Source organism: Adiantum capillus-veneris, chromosome 27 (genome assembly GCF_014529385.1).
Source record: "Adiantum capillus-veneris isolate H3 chromosome 27, ASM1452938v2, whole genome shotgun sequence".
Lineage (NCBI taxonomy): Eukaryota > Viridiplantae > Streptophyta > Polypodiopsida > Polypodiales > Pteridaceae > Adiantum > Adiantum capillus-veneris.
The window spans coordinates 93537242-93558707 of NC_140957.1; the positions used below are offsets into that span (position 1 = coordinate 93537242).

The following is a 21466-nucleotide window of genomic DNA, read 5'->3' on the forward strand; positions in this document are numbered from 1 at the left end:
GGGAGCTCGAGGACTTGCTACGGATGCGACCGGCACGCGAAACGGAGCCCGAAACAGTGAATTACAGCCTGCTGTGTATTTTTGCAGGTTTAGGGTTTTGGCCCTAAACGGACCCTAATACCCCCAGGAGGTTCGGGGACGCAAGGGGACCGCTGTACACGTGATATGGCGCATTTTCAGGGCTGAAAACAGAGAATTCAGCGTGCTGCAGATTCTCGCCAGGTTTTGTAAAGCGCCCGTATGCGTCGGGAAGGTCGGTCAATGCGTGGGAATACTGTCTGTGAAAGGTCCTAGTACAGTTATGCTGCCGAAATCAGGCCGGAACAGTTGAAATTCAGCCACGTTTGTGCGGGGCAGCTTGTAGGGATCCACAACATTTATTCCCTCTTTTGAACAATAAAGAAATATCGAAAGGGGCGCCTAAGTTAGGGGCCAATCTGGTGTTGGTCTACTCATACAGGTGCAATCTAGCAGCCTGTATCCCTCTCCCCTTTGTTGTGTCTTGAAAGTACAGGTAAAATAGACGACTAATAATGGGTGAAAGCTAAATCAAGGTTTGAAGTAAAGTCTACCGCCCTTTTTGGATTGAACAGGCCGGTTTCAGATTAAGACATGGGACCACTGGCCGAGGCACTTCTAGCGGCACCAAGACGAGATGTTTCCCAAGCAACACAAGCCTCTTGGGCATGGGTTCGACACGAGTTGCAAACTCGCTAATCTCGAGGTCGTTCGGATGCAGACTACTCCCCAGCCAAACCAGCCTTGAAGATAAGAGCGCATGGCTGCAGCGGCAGCATCAGTTTTCTCCCATTGATCTCATGAGGATAGTCTCATGGAACATAAAGGGCCTTGGAGGACCTCAGTTTGTTCGCCAGTGGGGCCGTCTGAGACAGGAGTTGCAGCGATGCTTAGTGGGTGGTCCCATTGATATTCTTATGCTACAAGAGCACCATCTTTGCGAGAGCCGTATTCGGCATTGTGGATAGATTTTGTGTGGCCGCTATGAGACCTTTTAGTCAGCTGCCTTTGGGCCTTGTGGTATCCAGGGAGGAGTATGTATGACCATTGCGGATTCATGGCAGCACGCCATTGTGGGCAGAGGCATTGTGATGCTAGGCAAGGCCCAATGGGTCACCATGCAAGTTTAGGACAGCCTGGTAGGTTTCTTGAACATCTATGCGCCCAACCAGGCGAGTGCACGAGCTGAGTTGTGGTCGCTTCTTGTGGAAGCTCTACCCCATGCTTAGCAGTGGTGCATTGGGAGGGACTTCAACATGTTGGAGGACCCCTCCAACAGGATTGGAGGACGTCATGCTACTATTCATGGGGCAAAGCTAGCTGCTTGGGAACGCCTATGTATGACTTTGAGGATTGCACATACATGGCAGCATGCAAACTTTGCACGGCCTTCAAACAGCCTCTCCTTCTCACGGTCAAATCGTAGAGTGGGAAGCGTGATTCTATTCAAAATAGATCGCTTCTATGCTAGTGACCATATTTGTGACATGGGTGGCTCAGTTGGCATATTGGCAGGGACCACCTTTTCAGATCATGCACCAGTGATTTTCACAGTGCCAGACATACAAAGGAGTGGCAATGTCATGCTTCGCATCCTAGATAGGATTTTGTTGGATACAGAGCTCAGAGAGCAGGTTGTGACACTGTGGGCTACAACTAGGGAGGAAGATAGGCGACTCCGATGGGGCATTGCGTCCTTACAACGGATGCAAGAGCGGCACCCGGATAGCCCCTAGATAGAGGGGCAGCTGCAGCAGGCTCGGCAGGAGCTGATCACCGTAGAGGAGCGGCGTCATGCTTTTGCCTTTCATCGACAGGCATCCCAGTGGACACAGGTTGGGGATAGAGTCACTGGAGACTTTTGAGATTGTGGGTCCCTGCCACGCACACACTAGTGTTAGGCAGTTGAGGAGGCCTGAGGGTCCATTGTGACTAGGCTCGAGGATATGCGTGCAGTTGCTACTGACTTTTACAGAGAGTTGCTTTCAATTGAGCCAGAGTCAGAGCGTCGAGAGGCATGCAGTGAGCAGGTGTGGGCACAGGTGCCCTGTTTAGTCACTGAGGAGATGCGCTAGCAGCTCGAGTGGCCATTTTAGCCAGAGGAGCTGCAAGAGGCCCTCGGGGCACTTCCTAGGGGCAGAGCTACCTAAGAGAGGATGGTTTGACTCCTAGCTTCATTTTAGAGTACTGGGATGTGGTTGGCTCTGACCTTTGTAGTGCTTACCAGCACATTCTGCACACTAGCGAGATGCCTGACAGCATGAGTGAGAGATTGATTATCTTATCCCCAAGGAGGATGACTCCTTGGATGAGATCCGACAGTGGCAACCCATCACCATTCTCAACTCAGCCTAAAAAATCCTAGCCAAGGCTATGAGTTTGAGAATTCAGCCGCTTCTGGAGAGCCTTATCCATGAGACACACGCTGGTTTTGTAAGGGAGCGTACGCCGTAGTATCCTTGACAACATCTTCACCTTTTGGGAGCCATCAACTGAGAGGATAGGATCTTGTGATACTCCTTCTCGACTTTGAGAAGGCGTATGACAGAGTCGATTGGGACTTTCTTGAGGGCAGTTTACAACAGATGGGGTTCTCAGATGCATGGATCAGGGGAGTGTCAGCTCTTTACAGACAGGCACACAGTCAGGTGCTCTTGGCAAGGGCGAGAGAGGAGCGTTTTTTGCTCTCACGTTCGGTTCACCAAGGCCGCCCTCTTGCCCCATTCCTGTTTCTCTTCTATGTTGAGGCAATGAGCAGTTTTCTCACATCACAGGAGGCTTGTCTACGTGATTTGCGACTGCCTATTCGGGGCGAGGATCTCTTGAACGCTAAGTTTGCTGATGACTCAGGTTTGTTTTTGGAGGGCCGAGAGGCCAACTTGCACAGGTGCGAGCAAGCTCTTGAGGTGTTTTGTTGTGCACCGGGAGCATTGATCAATTGGAGAAAGCAATGGCTTTCTGCGTTGGCTCTTGCGTAGTGCCACATGCTTTCAAGATGCAAGCATAGGTAATTGAATCTGGAGAGACACCCTCACTTCGCATCCGCTGAAAACAGTCTAGAGCTTTCTGGTGCTCCTGTGCCTGAGTGGTCGCCTGGCGAGGGCTGGAATTGGAGCTGATCTCTTGAGATAGCTAATTCCAGTGTTAGAAGCTTACAGCTACTAGTGATGTATTAGTTCAGACAGTAGACTGGACAAAGGAACAGAAACTGAACTGGAATACAGCTACTGGAATAAGAGCCAGACTAAGTACTGAGAATGATATTCAGATTCAAATTCAGAGTCAGATTCAAAATAACTGAGTACAAAGTAGGTATAACTGGAATATACTGCACTGTTGTAATTGGGATTACAGATAAAAGATTACAATGAGGATGATGTGGCTTATGGACCAAAAGATGAACAGAGTACAACCGACAAATGACTTAATGCCTGCCTGTAACTTATGCCCGTAAATGCCGACAACAATTGCCAACAATTGCCAACCCGATTACAATGTAATGACCATGGTAATTACCGTAGTAATTACTTACTGATCCACTGCCCCTCTCATAGGAGCCGGTTCCCACATAGTGAAACTGTCTCAGCCATCTACTCCTTTCTTGAATTTTGGCAAGATTCCAAAATTTCTGAAAAGAAAATTCCCCCGTCTGATTCTGGTTTGAAGAGAAAAAATCCACCCTTTGATTCTGATTCTGGAGACCGGACTTGACCAATGATAGAGAGCCAGCTGAAAAGGCGAGTGTAGAGCTCTCATCATCTACACAAACTGATATCAACCTTCCAGCTGAGAAGGAAAAGCCCTCAACTGAATTCGGAGATGGAACTACCCTGTACCCTTCCACTCAACCAGTTGTCGCTCAAGCTCATCCCGCCTTTCCGTGGTCATCTCCACTTCATAAGACGTAAGAGAATGATAGGTTTTGGTGTCAGGATCATAGAGCGTGCGTCTGCCTTTGGTGATCCTAGTTCTGGCCAGTTTGTGACAATGCGAAGCTGTATGGATCCATCCTTTTGGGAGAGGCTGATTGGTTTTGACCCGAGCTTCAAAAAGAATCTCCGCCATCTCTCTATATTGTGGTCCTAGGCCTGGTTTAGCCGCAATATCCTTTTCAGGCAGTTTAAAGGACTCAACAGTAAGTTGCAGCAATTGATTGGTGATCTTGGTGAGGCCTCTGGTCTGAATCTTCCACTGACCCATGCACAATCTGATCCTCTGCACCTCCTGTTTCAGCTCCTGAATATCATTTAGTTGGAGAGCATCATTGAACAGTGTTTGCCAAGTTTTCCATTCCACAGTCGATCGCTCATATCAATCTTAGAGGTCATCAATAATCTTGAAATATGGAAGGCGATCGACTGGTTCTAGATGTTGAGGATAAAGTGCTGGAAAAAATCTTGGCAATTATGTCTCTCTTGTTGGTAAAGCATACAAGAGAATTGGGGAATCAGGCACAAATTCTAAGAAGTTGAGAACAGCCTGGTTCTTTTGCTGCTCGTTACTCTCACCAACTGAGACAGTTTCCGGAGAGCAATTGCTTGTTCTCCAACTGACATTCTAGTCTGAGGTCCTTTGCTAGTGGTCGTCTGATCTTCAAGAATGGCCCGCACCCTTTGATCCAAAACTCCTCTAGCAATTTGCATCTGCACCAAAACCTCTTTCAACTGATTCCTGACATCCTTCATACATTTGTATGTTGGCTTGTTTCCTAGCAAAAGTTCTAATTCTATAGCCAGAGAGCGACAATCTGCAGTAGACTTCATCTTGGCTAGCAGTCCAATCGGAGTGGTCTTACTGTCCTTTTCAGTCCAGTCGGAGTGGTCTGACTGTCCGTTGCTTCTTCATCCGAAGACAACGATATTTTTTGACACTGGAAATGGCTTCTCACTCCAAGCCATTCTTACTTGGTCATGGGCATCTGGAGCAGTTGCCCAATACAAAAATTGCCAAACATACCAGGCCTTGAATACACTTTGGGATTTCAGTTTGGCAGTTTGTTGAAGCACATTATGTGACAAGATCTGACAAAGGTTGATAGAAACTTTTGAATCCGGTCTTTTTGCTAGCAGCATAGCAAAAACACATATGTCGGATTATTCTTAAGACTGACAGCTTCAGCTACAAACCTATAAGCAGCGGGAGCTTCCAGTCCGGCCGCTGGAATCCCTTGACCACTGGCTTTCTTTTTCGCTTGGCAGCATCATCCTCCTTCAAGACTGTGCTGATCTGCTGTGGAGTTGCCACAGACGGCTTGGGCTCATTTGGCATGCGAAATGCAAAAGCTATGTTGTCTGGTGTAGCAGACACCTTCTTGCCATATACCATAGCACTGCCATCTTCAGCATTAAAAGAGTCTAGAACCTGCTTGATGATGACTGTGTCAAAATCAATTCTTGTGGCTTGCAGAACCACACGTAAATCCCACAGTTGCAGCAGAGCCATAGCTTGGTCAGTGAACACATAACGTTGAATCTTGCTGTAAGGGATGAGGGGAAGGCTTGCCTTGGCAGCATTGACAATATAGCTTGGGTTTCATTTAGAGAGTCTTGCATCTTTTCTGAGCGTCTCCTCCTACCCATACACTGTGAAGATGACGAAACAAGTGAGGAAGAGGAAGACTTACTTGATTCTCCAAAGCCGTACCTAGGTATTGCTGGCAAAGCTAGACGACATTCCACTGTCTCCTCAGAAGACGAAGTCTGCGACTGTAGCGAAGATACCTCAGAGCTTGGAGATGGCGAATGGACAACAGGAGGGAGTCATCGCAAGAGATTTGTGAGGAAAAATGCCGACTCTCCTTACTCTTATACCCGTTCATGCCATAAAAGCTCCACCACTTGCCGTTCCTAGACTTTTGTGCGTCGCTGCTGTCGTGGCAGACATGCATTGGACAAGACTTCGACCCATCCTTGCAATGATTACTACTGGAGTGCCATCTGACCGTTGGGCGCCTAAAAATTGATAACTGTGTTCCCACTGATACTGGGTTGGATCCCAGTCTGGCTTGATCGCACTGGTACTGGTTCTGGTACCCGTCTGGCTTGGTCCCACTGGCACTGGTTCTGAAACTGGAACTGGCTACACATGAAAAAGCCCAAAAATGTCTGATTCTGGTATCTCTTGATCTTCAGTTCTGAGCTCCCTTGTACCCTGTTCCTGGCCAAGCCTGCTCTCTAGCTTCGGAATAGTAGAGCTTGATCTTCGCGCCATTATACACCCCTGGCAGCAGTAATCCAGATAAGTCTTTCAATCGTACCGTGCCATTGGAGAAAACCCAGTCTACCTCAAATGGTCCTGCCGAGGCAATCTTTAGGTTTGGCTTCTTAGGACCCAATTTGGACTAATACAGGAGCACCAGATCCCCTTTCTGAAACTCCCGGACCTTAATTCTGCGATCATGCCAGTGCTTCCTTCGTTGCTGAATAATCTCTTGTTCCAGCATAGTCCTTTGCCTAAGTTTATCTAATTGCGTAAGCTCATCCAGGCGCTTTTTCAGATTGTGGTTGGAGTCTAACCCATATCCCACAGCCATTCTGAGACTTGAGATAACAAACTCCATAGGAACAACAGCTTCAGTGCCATACACCATTCTGAATGGTGTCAACTCTGTAGTGACCTTGTAAGCTGTCCTATACGCCCATAAAGCAATCTGGAGCTTCAAATCCCACTGGTCTCGCTTCTTCTACACAACCTTAGTGAGAATAGTCTTAATTGTCTTGTTACTACTTTCAACCTGTCCATTGCATCTCGGATAATAAGGGGTAAATTTCCGATGCTTGACTGAAAGCATATCCAGTAGAATCTCCATGGTGTCATTGATAAAATGTGTCCCTTGGTCCAACAAAATCTCCACACGACATCCATAGCGACAAACAATATTCTCAAATAGAAATCTTGCAGTAGACGTGGCTGTGTTGTCAGGAAGAGCCTTAGCTTCTACCCACTTAGTGACATAGCAAGTAGCCATCACTATATATTTATTCTTCCTGGGGGTAACCTTCTTAAAATGTCCCATAAAATCCAAGCCCCATTTCATGAAAACACCCAGTGGTTGTACTCGCGCTAAAGGAGTCATGTCTGCAGCTGTAGGTTTACCCATTCTTTGGCATACGTCACAAGTTTTGCAAGAACTTCTAACATCGGCTATCAATGTTTGCCACCATAAACCAGCTTGCAGAATCTTCTTGTAGGTAACCTCATTGGAAAAATGTCCACCAGATTCGCCATTATGTGCCTCTGAGATGACTTGCATTCTCCCTTCCATAGGCACAGAACGCCGGAGAATACCATCAACACCTAATCGATAGAGTGAATCCCAATGATGGTAAACTTCAAGCTCTTGATAACCAAAGCCTTCTTCTGGTTCTGCTTCCAGTCAACTGGGAAAGCACCCTGAGAAAGAAACTGATAGACGTCATACCATTCAGGGTCAACTGATTCTCCTGCTTCCAACTGAAATAATTCAGCATCCACTGGTTCGTCCCTCAAGGATACTTCTAAATAGCCTTCTGTACTCCTAGATAGAAAATCAGCGCCACAGTGATTCTTGCCAGGCTTATGAAAAATGCGAAATTCAAACTCCATGAGGAACATCATCCATCGTATTACCCTACCTTGAATAATGACTTTATTAATCAAGAACAAAAGAGCCTGATGATCCACATAGAAATGAAACAGTTTGCCTAGCAGGTAATGCATGAACTTTGTAGCACTAAAAACCATTCTAGGGCTTCTCGTTCAGTGGTCGTATAACCTTATTCAGCCTGATTGAATCTGCGACTGGCAAAATAAACAGGATAATCAGTCCTTCCATCTGGCTGAGCCAATATCGCCCCCATTGCCAATCCCGAAGCGTCCACATGTACATGGAAGATAACATCCCAGTTTGGTTGCTGAGGACTGGTTTACTGATAATGGCCTTTTTCAAGTTCTGAAAGCTTTCCTCACACTCAACAGTCCAATTGAACTTACTGGTCTTCTTTGTGAGCTCATATAATGGTACTGCTTGGGAGGCAAATTTATGCACAAACCTTCTGTAAAAGTTAATATAAACCAAGAAAGAGCTTAACTCAGATGCATTTTCGGGTGCTTTGGCTTGCTGAACACACTGGATTTTGTCGTTGGCCATTTCTATTCCATTGTGGGATACTACATGTCCCAGTAGCTGTCCCTTCCAGACTAGGAAAACGGATTTAAATGGATTCAGACAAATCCACTTCTCCTGGCAGCGTTTGAAAACCATTTCAAGGAATAATAAATATTGTTCCTCATCTGAATATACAGTAAAATCATCCATGAAGATGGCGAGGAACCGATGAAGAAACTCATTGAACGTTTCCATCATACACAGCTGAAAAGTAGCTGGTGCATTGCATAGGCCGAAGGGCATCACCAGATACATGAAAGCTCTCCACTCTGTGATGAAAGTGGTCTTCTCTCTATCCTCAGGAGCGATCTGTAACTGGTTGTAGCCACTGTAACCGTCCATAAAACTATACATTTTGTATCTTGCAATCTCATCAAGCAACATGTCAGTAAAAGGCAATGTAAATGGATCTTTGATAGTTTGGGCATTGAGTTTCCTATAGTCAACACAAACTCTCAATTTCCCATTCTTCTTAGAAACTACTACTATATAGGAAACAGCCAATCGCTACTGGCCACTTCTGTGATGAACCCAGCCTTGAGAAGATTGTCAATCTCCTCCTTGACCTTCTTAGCATAGTTGGGGTTCATTCGGTATCTTTGCAATCTTACTGGCCGAGCATCTGGCTTCAATGGTATCCTGTGCTGGCATACTTCAGGATCCACCCCTTTCAGGTCTGTGTATTCCCAGGCAAATACGTCTTTGTAGTTCTGGAACATCCTGCGTGCCTTTTCCTTCATTGTAGGATTGAGATGCTTATTGACCTTGATCATCCTAGGACTATCCACAGAGCCTAGGTTCCATTCTTCAACTTCTTGGTCGTCTGGAAGCAACCAATTAGGCCCACCGCCTTTTCTCTTGGTCGATTCCTCAGCATAATCCCAAGATGGCCCGTTAAGTTCTGAATTAGCATTCTGATTCACTGTGTGCTCTCTGGAATACATTCGCTCCTCTGCCATGCCAGTTTCAGCTGATTCTTCCGGCCTCCCAGTTAACTGAACTGATCTTTCTCCTGTATTGATTTCAGTAAACTGGTCTGGGAATTGCTTTTTCTGCTTGTCGGCCTGCTCTTTGTTCAATAAAACCGCATCTCAGATCAATTTCTGCTAGAGGAAATATGTTTAAGGCTGCTAACATTCGTTCAATCTTCTTTGCCTTGTACTTCTCGCATAATTCCTTAGGCCTCAGCTCTTTTCTCCAACTCCTAGTATTGTTCGTCTGGATCTGAATCCTGCCGCTGGCCCCTTGTATAGTTAGGGTTTGATTTGCATAGTCGTGAACAGCATGTGTTGTTCTCAACCATGGCGCCCTAGCAGCATTCCATATGCCCCTTGCACATCAAGAACTAGAAAGCTGGGTTTAAATTTTTCCCTGCATACTCGTATCTGCATATTTTCAATCATGCTAGTAGCTTGTACTACTCTGTGATCTGCCATTCTCACTTTAAATGGTGTTGGCTTTAGATTTGTAATGCCCATCCTTTGCTGGAGATGTACTCCCATTATATTGACTCCTGCTCCTCCATCCAAGATGACACTTGAAAGTGGTTCCCATTGCTTCCGAACCTTGTAATCCACCTGAATAAGCGGTACTTCATCATCTCGGACAGCCGTCAAATTAATTGTTCTGGCCTCCGCTTCAGCTTTTCTTCGCTGTCTGATGAATTTCGCCACTTCAGGCAAAGCTCTTCTGATATCTTCCAACTCCACAGTGAGTTTTTGAATTCTTTCACAGATCTTAACATGGATTTCTTCTTTCTCCTGATCAGACTGGTTATCGGAGCTCGAAGAACTGGTCGTATCTTCACAATGTCATTCCTCCCTTGTAGTGCTTCCAGTTCTATCAACTCCCAATTCTCCAATCATCCCTTGTACCGCAGCTAGTATGGTCTCAGGTATGCCACGCTTTGATTAATCTTTCTCAGTAGATTGGGCTGGTATCTTCTGAATGACTCGTGCTTCAGAAATTTCTGCCTGCTCTGGCAGCTTCTTGGCTAAATCCTCCCTGATTTTCGCCGCTAGTTCTCTCTGCTCCTACCATTCATCAACCACCTTCTCTTTACCCTTGGCCTTCCATACCTCTCTCTCTTGAGCCCATTTGTTGCTTTCAGTGGTGACTGGTTTTTTTGGAATCTCTGGAATTTCTTCAATTACTACTCCTTTGCTCCTTGTTATTGTCCTTACTGGAACTGGCTCTGGTGCCTTTGCCTCAGTAGCCACAGTTGCAGGTGTGTCTGAACATTGAGCCGCGAAATGCCCATACTTTCCACAAGTATAGCAATTCAAACTACGGCTCTAGAAGTTACCACGCCCTTAGCCTCGGCCAGTACCCGCTTGGTATCTGCCGCGCCCTGGACCAGTACCACTGGTACCTGGTTTCTCCTCTTGAGAAGCTTTGGCGGGTTCCACTCTTACTGATTCGGTATATGCTACTACTGACAAGTCTTTGCCCTTCTTGAAATGATGAATCCTAATACCACAATTATTCCATAAATGGCCAAACTTCAAAGGCTTTACAATAAGTACACTGCGGGCACTCGTTAGAAACATGGTCCTGGGATTTGCATTTTGAACACCAAGTCTCCATTTTTCTCACTAGTTGTCTAGTCTGGCTAATCTCAGCAATCTGCCTAGCCATCTCTTCAATCTTCTTAGTCCAGGATCCCTTTTTTGACTTATCCTTGGACCTCTCATTGAAGCTACTCTCAGAACTGCTGGAAACTTCGCTGGAATCTGAGTTCTCAATAGAAGAACTACTGCTACTGGATCCTCTCTTCTTATGGCTCTTTTCCTTCTTAGCCTGTTGTTCCAGCTTCAGCGCTTGCTGTACCAGATCATTGAATTTCTTCATTGGTGTTGGTACCTCTTGCAGGCTCTCTAAGCTTCTTGCTACGAAAGCCATTCAGAAACCATGCACACAATCGCTTTTTTGACGGCGGTTCCTGACTGCCTTGTCAGCTCCTTGATTTTCTCCACATAGCTTCAGACTGACAAATTCCTCTGCTTGATCTTATCCAATTCTCAAAGAATATCTTCATCACCTCTGTTGTCGAAATACTCCAGTCTGAAGGCTTTAAGTAGTTTATTATAGGATCTAAGCTGACAAGCGGGGTAATGGTAGTACCACTTTCTCGGTGCCTCATTCAAGGTTTGCGAAAAGTATTCACCCAAGTCATCCTCATCAATATTCTTCAGCTCTGCATCCTACTCAAAAGCCTGGATGTGAACATCCGGATCATCCTTCTTGCCCCCTTTGAATACGGGAAAAGAGATTTTCAGTGAGGATGTGTAATCATGCCGATTACCGCTAGTCCTGCTGCTTCTCTTCTTAGAGTCGGCACGCCGCTCTGGAGTCTTCTTACAGTTGTCAGTATCTACATCCCAATCAATATCTGTTCTGTCTCTGTGTCAGTGTCCTCTTTGGCCTGTCTACTTGAAGTGTGGCGACTGCTTTTACTACCTTTGGTACCCTCATCCCCCTGTCTGGACCGAGAACTTTTGGCTTTACGTGCTTCCCTTTCTGCCCGTCTGCGTCTAGAGTGACTGGAATGTTGTGAGTCCTGCGTCTCATCAGCCTGACTGTGCTCCTCATGGGCCTCAGTGTCAGTCACCCTCTCATGCTTAGGGTCGATTCTCTTCCCGACTCCTCAGGAATAGGATCAACACGGATGGTTGGTTTCCGGCCACGATTGGTTTTGGGTGCCATTGCTGTAGCTGAGAACTTCCAACTGGGAGAAGAGTGTTCCAGTCAACGAGCTTCAGCTCTAGCCACCATGATTGCCAAAATGGAATTGGAGTTGATCTCTTGAGATAGCTAATTCCAGTGTTAGAAGCTTACAGCTACTGGTGATGTATTATTTCAAACAGTAGACTGGACAAAGGAACAGAAACTGAACTGGAATACATCTACTGAATAAGAACCAGACTAAGTACTGAGAATGATATTCACATTCAGATTCAGAGTCAGATTCAAAATAACTGAGTACAGAGTAGGTATAACTGGAATATACTGCACTGCTGTAATTGGGATTACAAATGAAAGATTACAATGAGGATGATGTGGCTTATGGACCAAAAGATGAACAGAGTACAACCGACAAATGACTTAATACCTGCCTGTAACTTATGCCCGTAAATGTCGACAACAACTGCCAACAATTACCAACCCAATTACAATGTAATGGGTCCTATTTATATGCCTTGGGTTTACCATGGTAATTACCGTAGTAATTACTGACTGATCCACTGCCCGTCTCACATGAGCCGGTTCCCACATAGTGAAACTGTCTCAGCCATCTACAAGGGCTTTTGGTGGATCCCACCAAGTACTCTTGTACGATACCTGGGCTGCCAGGTTGGTTTGGATCTCTCACCAGAGCAACAGATAGCCCCCCTTCTCCTCTCCATTAGGAGGAAGCTACTTCATTGGAGTTCAATCGGACTCTCTCTTGCAGGCAGGGTTGTAGTGGTCTACCAAGTGTTGTTGGCCACTATGTGGTACATCACATCTTGTTAAATTTTTTCGAGTTCTTGTATCAGCCAGCTGGAGCGGTTGATCAAGGACTTCTTGTGGATAGGACTAGACACACGGACAGCTCAAGCCAAGGTTTCTTGGCCGGTCATTACTTTACCTTGCTCTCAAGGAGGGTTGGGGATCATAGACTCAGCACGGCAGAGCAGAGCCCTCCTAGGGAAGCTGGTGGTTAGAGGTCTCCTCCCAGGGACGGAGCCCTAGAAGGAGTTGTCGCTTCACAAGATTCAGGCCTGGGTCTGAGGGTCCCTCAGACAGGCGGCCCTTGGATGCCTTCCACCCGCTGGATCTTTATAGAGTTACGCAGAGTAGGCCTGAGCAAGAGGTGGGAGGATCGGTTTGTGTTGAGCTTGCTTCGAGCCTGGGAGCTGCAGGGGGGCCTTGAGCAGCTGCGAGGGGGCATTCATTGAGATGCAGTTGCGGCAACCACTTGTTTGGAACCCCTTGGTCAGTACACAGCGAGGTCACTTGGTTGGTAGTAGGCCCCACATCTCTTGTGGGTCCACGGCAGGGGGTCCAGCTCGTACTTTTGGAGACTGGCTGCAAAATCAGTTCTTCCCGAGGAGATGCAAGACATTCAAATTTCAGCTACATGGCATGAATGGAGCGCAGAGCATGTGCCAAGACATTACAGAGGCTATCCCTGCAGAGTGGCACACCCCTCAAGAGTCGGCAGCACCTCGCTGGATGGAGGCCTTCATGCGACTGGAGGTCCTCATCTTAGTCAGAGCCTGTAGAGCCACAAGGTCTTGCAGTTTCTTCGAGTTACAGGGAAAGGGTAGACTTCACAGCATCTCTATCGAGGCACCAGAGGTAGCTGAGTGCTGCTTTCAGAGGATCCGAGTAGTGGGCATTTGTGGAAAGACCTATGTCATTGATCCTAACCCTGCAGATCTTGAGACTAGCCACTGGCGCCTTTGGGCTTAAGAGAGCCGTCCTTTGGCTCGTGTCCACCGGGATCTAGGGGAGTGGTTTTGGCAAGACCCCTTTGCCTCAACAGACCACCCAAGGACTCCCTTCTTTCAATACACACTCAACTAGGTCGTCACATACTGACAACTCGGAGAGAGGCTCGTCCTGCTACAACGACCTGCTGTTAGGAAGAGGGTCTCACGGCAAAGTTTTTGGCAAGATTTTGGGAGCGGTTGTGGGACAGCAGACAGCCAAGGAGAGTGACCTTGTTTCGGTGGTTAGTGGCACACAGAGCTATTGCAGTTGGGAGTTGGCTAGTACATAGTGGCCTATCTGCAGCATGCGCAACTTGTGGCCATTCACTTGAGACCCAACGACATTGTCTGTGGGATTGTCCCATGGCATAGCAGGTGTGGCTTCGGATCCTGGGACTGATGCCTGCGTTTTCTCCAACCCGACAGTACACTTGAGGTGCTGCTGCCTGATCCAACCTTATGGGCCCAGCACTTCGTTTCAAGTTGGCTTCAGTCAACGGGATGACTGTGATACAGGATGGCAGGCCCTCACTTCAACCAATAACAGAGATCGTCCCTCGGGAGGGGAGCAGTGATAGAGAGAGGTGTTGGGAGCTTATTTGCGGCCTGACACGCTGGTTCATTTGGAAAGCCCGTTGCTTTCGCATCTTCGAGGCTCGCCTTGTCCCACCGACGGAGACTATTCGTGACTTTTGGCTAGTGCTGGTCCACACACTCGGGGGCCAATTCAAGCGTCTCCAGGGTAGCTTTGACCACATGTGGGAGCGCCGAGAGGCTTTTCTAATATTGTGGCAGCCTGGACCTTTCTTCACCATGGTTCAAGGCCCGCCCCGATGGCAGTACCGGCCACCAGTGTGGCTGTTCACCCACCTATCTCCTGATTTAACCATCTTTGTACATATTCTATTTTTCACTGGGAGAGTATCCCCATTTGCTGATGTAGCCCTCTGTTACAGGGGCAATTTGTAGCCCATTGGACATGTTTTTTTTTTTTTTTTTAATTATGAACCAAGTGAAAGAGCTTCTAGGAAAGGGTCTAATTCAGCCCAATACATCACCTTATTGTTCGCCAGTTTTGTTGGTATTAAAGAAAGATGGATCTTGGAGAATGTGCATTGACTACAAAGCTCTCAACAAAATTCCCATCAAGAACACGTTTCCAATACCCAGGATCGATGATATACTGGACAGGCTACAAGGTTCTACATGTTTTAGCGAACCGACTTGAAACGTGGTTATCATCAGATTAGGATTGCTCCTGGAGGTGTCTACAAGGCTGTGTTCAAGATGTCCTTTGGATTGTACGAGTATTTGGTGATGCCTTTCGGTCTCATGAATGCTCCTACAGCGTTTAGTAGGATGATGAACAAGATTTTTAGAGCTCGTATTCTCTAAGAGTGAGGCAGAACACAAACACCATCTGCTATAGGTTTTCCAGTCACTTCTTCAACATAGATGGGTGGTTGATGAGAAAAACAACGAGTTTTTCTTGCCATGGAAACACTTTTTGGGACACATTGTTTCTACAAAGGGTGTAAAGATGGACTCGGCCAAGGTTGAAACCATTAGAGATTGGCCAGATTTGAAGAATCTATACGAAGTTCGAAGCTTTTTGGGCTTGAGCTCGTATTACCGGCGATTCATTTGAAAGTTTACAGAGATTGCTTCTCCGACATTCTTGGGGACCATCAGCGATTGCAGCATTTAAAACTCTAAACGAGAAGTTGACAACTGGTCCACTGTTGGTACTACCAAAATTGTAGAAGCCATTTGAGGTATACTGTGATGCGCGTGGTCGCAGTCTGGGAGCGGTCTTAATGCAAGAGGGCCATGTTGTAGCTTATGAGAGTAGAATGTTCTCGCGACCAAAGCAGGTTGCATAGATTTATAAAAAGGAGCTACTGGCAGTAATCCATGCTCTTACTCAGTGGCGCCATTCTCTCCTCGGAGCCAATTTTACAATGTTCACCGATCACCAAAGCTTGCGATATTTCTTGTCCCAAAAAGAGCTTTCAAACAAAGACATGAGTTGGGCAAATATTTTGCCGCAATTTCACTTTCAGATGGTCCATGTTAAGGGAAAGAAGAACTTGGTCACAGACGCGTTGTCTCGCTAGCCACAGATTTTGGCTATTTCGACGATTCACCATCAGAACTTTGAGGATACACCATAGATCCAAATTTTACAAACATCTTTGACCGGTTGCAGAATGGGGAGATAGTTGCAGGTTATACTCTAAAGGAAGGCTATTTGATGCAGAAGACTATGTTGTGCGTTATTCAAGGGTTGAGGAACAAGGTTATGACAAAGTGCACCATTGTCCACCTTTTACAAGCCACCGCGGCATAGACACCACTCTGAAAAGTGTAGAGCAGTATTTCTATTGGCCGATGCTCAAAAAGGATGTGGATGATTTTGTTCGTACTTGCTTGGTGTGCCATAGGTCAAGTTTGACGGGCATAAGGCACCGGGTCTACTACAACCTCTACCTATTCCTAACCGACCTTGGGAGAGTACAGCAATGGGCTTAATTTTTTATCTTCCCCAGACTCGGAGTGGGCATGATGGCACTTGGAGAGTCATTCACCATTTCAACAAGCAGGCTCACTTTATTCCGGTAAATAAGACAATTAAAGGCAACCATTTGGCTAAAATGTTTGTCTCGCGGATTTTTAGATTACATGGTATGCCTGAATCTATAGCTTCAGATAGAGACCCGTGCTTCACGAGTTTGTTTTGGAGGGCAAGCTGGGAGAATATAGGCACACGGCCTAAATTCTCATGCTCGTTACACCCACAAACAAATGGGCAATCGAAGATCGCCAATTCAATGGTCTAGGACTTGTTAAAGTCGTTGTACATCTCTACATTGGTGAGAAGTATTTGCCATTGGTGGAGTTTGCCTACAATAACGCGGTTCATTCGTCTACGGGGAAGGCACCAGTTGAGATTATTGAGGGTGTCAAGAAGGTTCCACCTATTCTAAGCACCAAGGATAAGATTTTTGAAGCAGAACAGTATACACAGGATCTAGATGTGAGAGTGCACATGTGCGGAAGCGTGAGAGAGAGAGAGAGAGAGAGAGAGAGAGAGAGATTACAAATGCAAGATATGGTGGAGGGGGCGATCAGCCCCCCATGACTACCATGAGCAAAAGACCCGTACAATGATGAGATGATGGAAGTGGGCACCCCCCTGGCCCCATAAATAGGTGCTCAAGGGGAGGTAGAGCAATGCGTGGAAAAATCCCCCACGACCCAACAAGAAATAAATGAAATATATATGAGGGCGCCCGGACAAGGTGGGCGGCCGGCCCAGAAGTGGGTGGCCGGACAATGCAGCCTATATGCATATGCAAAGGAAGGCCAGCCCGGGGGCACACTAACCGTACATGCATGCCCTATACATGTGAAGCAGCAAAGTGGTGTAAGTCTTAACACCCCCTCTCAGCACCGGATGCTAAACAAACCACATGAAGCCGAAGATGTGAGGCAAATGATGAAGATGTTTGCTGCCATGTCCACTAAAGGATACTCCATGAGTGTAGCAGCAGTCTGGGGTGTCCCAACCTCCAAGAGATCTCCATGGTAGAGTGTCGTCACGAGCAATGTAGTAAACTAATGTACTCCGCCGATACAGGGTAAAGATACTGCGTGAAAGTCCCGGACTGTGTGTGAAAACAACTCCTTGTCGTAAAAGAAGTGCCAATAGACCTACAAGTGTCCTGCCCAATAGGATATGTGGTGTCTGTAGTCAAACCATTAAAACTCCAGGAAGGCCAAATGTAGCAATCTGCACCGTTAACGTCCTCCGAAACAAGGAAAGCCAAACTAAACAGTCTCCACTATAGAAGCTACCATAAGCTGCAGCAATCACCGAGAGACCGCACGGGCCACCATCGGATGGTGTCCTATCAGTAGGTAGGGTAATCCAAGATGAGGGGAAAGCCAGACTCTAACAGTCTGCGCTGTGAAGGGCCTCTGAGAAGAGGTGTGGTCAGACCAAGCTGTCCGCACCGTGATCATCCTGTAGAAGTAGGGAAGTCAAACTGAGAAGTCTGCGCTGTGAAGATCCTCTGAGAAGAGGAAAGGCCAGACCAATCTGTCTCCACCGTCATGCCTGTATCTCCTGCCTCCAATCCTCCGGTGTCAACCAAAACAGAATACGCGCCAACAACACCACCAAACCGCATCTCGATGTGGCTCTCAATGTGAATGAACTAGAAGTGGCCTATTGCCCAGGTCGCGGGATAAGTCTGTTGTAAGGTTACCGAGGGTGAGTGTAAGCAACTTTGAAGATAGCAATCCAAATGATCAGGAGTGTAGAAGAGCAACTGCACTACTATCCAAGCCAAGCTCCGGGTGACTCCGGATGTAGTCGCACAAAGATGCCTGATCTCCCGCATCTCGCAGGTAAACTCTCCAAGAGAGTCCAAAGCACTGAAGTCCCACTCCAATCTGTAGATCCAAGCAATGAACCTGTTCAAGAAGAGATTGAAGATCCTCTCCCTAAATCTATGTATATGCTTATGTGCAAGCAAGTGATTTGATGTGTCGAGGTCAAGTGGTAAGTGTCTCTCCACCCAAGATGGTGGTGTCTTCTCTGAAAATTGTCGGAATCCCATATGCCATGAGCATGGCCATATCTCATGTGAACTCCTCTGATGAGTGCATAAGTGTGTCCATCGCAAACCACAAGTCACCACCCCCTTTGGAGTGCGCAACCGCCGAATGATGGCTAGAATGAATGGATCTCCCACGGATCGTACACCCGTGTATGATCAAGCCGATGTCGAAGATACCGTGTATTGCAATAGTCACTGAGAGACCGCATGGACCACCACCGGATGGTGTCCTAGCAGGAGGTAACTTCATCCTCTACGAAAAACACAAGCCATGTGACTGCTGTCCACCCAAAAACGCAACTGCGAGGTGATGAAAACGCTATTGTCCAGCGATTTTTCAGCATGCTCGTACGCTCCATTTGTGGCCAAGTAGTCTAGAGTCAACCTGATGGTCAACTATCATCTCAAGACCCGTTTCAACACTCTGTCAGAAAGATACAGCAAAAGAATGTTCCTTAATGATTGGGAGAGGAAGTGACAAGAGAGAAAAGGGGGGGAAAGAAAGAGAGAGAGTTGGCTCACATTTTAGAGAGAAAATGCAGTGAGAGAATGTGGAAAGTTTGCTTTTTTGGCAGGGGGGCTAAAAAGTGCCTCCTTTAATGAGTTCTAAGTGAGAGTGTTTATATGTTAGAGAGAGAATAAGGGTGGGAAAAGGACATTTTAAAATTCATTTACCTACCTCTCTTTTGGGTTACTAAATAGACTATTAGCACAATATCAACTGGTCATAAATGCCTTTGTGGTCGGCATGTCGTCAGTGAGAGCATTCAAGCCTTAACTATGATGTGCTTTCTTGAAGTTGGTTTTGTCAAATGTAATCCAAACGATTGCTTCCCTCTACGAGACAATATCTCACAAGTTGCTTACTTAGCATAGCCATTTGACAAATTAATGCTTGCACATGTCGGGGCACATAGCAAAGACTATACTCCTCCGTAAATCACGCCGCAATTAACTGTGCAATGTTCTAACTATATGGACACTAGAGAGTGGCGTGGCGATTGCGATCTGGATTTTTTTACTAGAAGGAAAAAACCTTTTTATTAAAATAAATATCTCAAGGGCACTGCCTCAAGATAAATGTACAAAGCCAATTGCAACAAAGGTGCAACCTCCAAAAAGGCCATCAAATATACAATAAAATGACCAAGACTTTTCTGGGTTTTCAAAAGTCTCTCAGACCTCCTAGCATATACAATCTTATGTGATCCAAATCATCTGAGTCAAAACTATTTGAAGGAATAGCAATATTCTCAGGAACCCTTTCGAGCTCAAAAGATGCACATGGTATCTTTGTCAAAGAAGAGGCTTAAGGCTTCAGAAGAAGAAACCTGAATTGAACCCATCACGTGGGCTATCAACCGTCTTCTTTTCTCCTACTAAATCACGGAGAGGCGAAACATGCCTAAAGACGACATTTGCACATGACCTCCCTGAACTCATTCTTCACATGGCCTCACTAAACTCATTCCTTCACACAAGGTCTCACATGCCAACTCTTTTCCCACACCCTTTTAGGAGTAAAGGCTTGCATGTGCTACAACATTGCTGCTGCATTTTCACTTGCACTCTACCACAGCATCATTCCAAGCAAACAAAGTGCACAGAAGATGGATTGACAAACAAGCGTAGATTTGTTTGCACCGTTTATGCTGTTGACCTCGCTTTTTTCAAGTAATGCTCTCAACAATTTTTTCAAGCATATTCCACAGCAATCACTCTATCTCTTCAACAAAAACATCAGGTCTGACCCTTACTTACAGAACTGATCGGCATCACAATTCCAGAACATAACTTTGGGTATACACAGTCACAATTGTGTGCAAGAGTTCAGTGTGTAGCAAGAGCTTAGGGTATATCCATACACGAATAAGACTAATATCACAGCTTAAACAAGAGTTTTATTGTTCAAAACAACTCTACATAAGTTCATATATACAGAACGTGCTGTGCAGTTACATCAAAGTACGCAGGATTGCAAACCCCCTAAACAGCAAGCATCAAAAATCAAAAAGGTATAAAATACCTTGAGACTCTCGACCACCCCAGGAATGACTTCATGCTCAAGTCCAGAGTATTCACCTTCTGTATTCTCCCTGATCACCACAATGTCCACATTGTCATGCCGTGTAGGCAACCCTGGCAAGTTGAAGCAATGTACCAAAGATGCAAACAGGTCAAGTTCCTTGCGGAGCTGCACATTCAGAGAGCTGACTCCACCTCCAACAGGTGTAGCCAGCCCACCTTTCAGGCAGACCTTGTTCTTCTTGATAGAGGCCATAACCTCATCAGGCACTTTATCCATCTTGCCGCTCGCCTCGAATACCTCGAAGTAGACAGGGGCATGCATAGCCTTCATGACATCAACAACTGCACCGGTGACAAGGGGGCCAATGCCATCACCAGGGATGAGAGTGACTGCGCGGGGTGCTCCATCACCTGGTCGAGGCATGTATGTGATGGATCTTGTTCGGGAAAGGGCATGTTGTGTTATTTGAGGAGGGTCAGTCCGATAAGCATGAAACGGAGAATGAAGGGTAGGCACCCGGCACTTCCGAACTAATCGCCATAGCGCCATGAAACCTGCAGAAGCCTGGAAGGGCTTTCCAAATCCAAATTAGTACAGGAGGGAGAAACAGGTGATCCTTGCGAAACGAAGAGGTCGCCTTCCCGAAAATTTGAAAAACATGTACACTAAGGGCAGTTACAGAGCAAATTCAAGGCCAGAGTGCCAAGTGTGTGTCCATTTTAGAGTTCTAATTTATATATGGAAGACAACTCTATGGAAGATAGCCCTAGCATATCAAGTAGACCACACAAATCAATTTTAGTGAAATTTGGATCACAAAAGTGAAACTTAAATCAGAGTCTGCGAATATCAAATAGTTGATAAACTTGAACAGATTTTGTCCAAACTTGTTGAAACTTGTCCAAGGACCTTAACAGGTTGTATACTTAGCAAACCAGGCCAAAAAAATGCAAAAAACTGACAAAAGTAAATAAACACGATTATTTACTACTGCTATAAAGAGATACCACTTTTGACTTTTGAATTTGTACAATGTTAGACCAGCTTAATTCAAAGCCACCGGGCAATTTTGGGTTCAATCGAATCCAAATTGGTACATATTCACTCAGTTTCTAGGTTGCAGATTAATCATTTGATTTTTGCCAAAGTTGAATCCGAAAATCTCAACTGC

At 46.1% G+C, this 21466-nt stretch overlaps 1 protein-coding gene across 1 annotated transcript in view; it reads right to left on the reverse strand.

Moving 5' to 3' along the window:
- Window positions 1–20997, reverse strand: part of LOC147422413 (isocitrate dehydrogenase [NAD] regulatory subunit 1, mitochondrial-like) — an 86002-nt gene extending 65005 nt beyond the window's left edge. Inside the window, exon 1 of the mRNA XM_086503241.1 lies at window positions 20293–20997. Within this exon, the coding sequence (XP_086359367.1) occupies window positions 20293–20844 (552 nt within the window). The 5' untranslated portion in view covers window positions 20845–20997. The remainder of the gene's footprint in view (window positions 1–20292) is intronic.
- Between the last annotated feature and the right edge of the window lie 469 nt (window positions 20998–21466).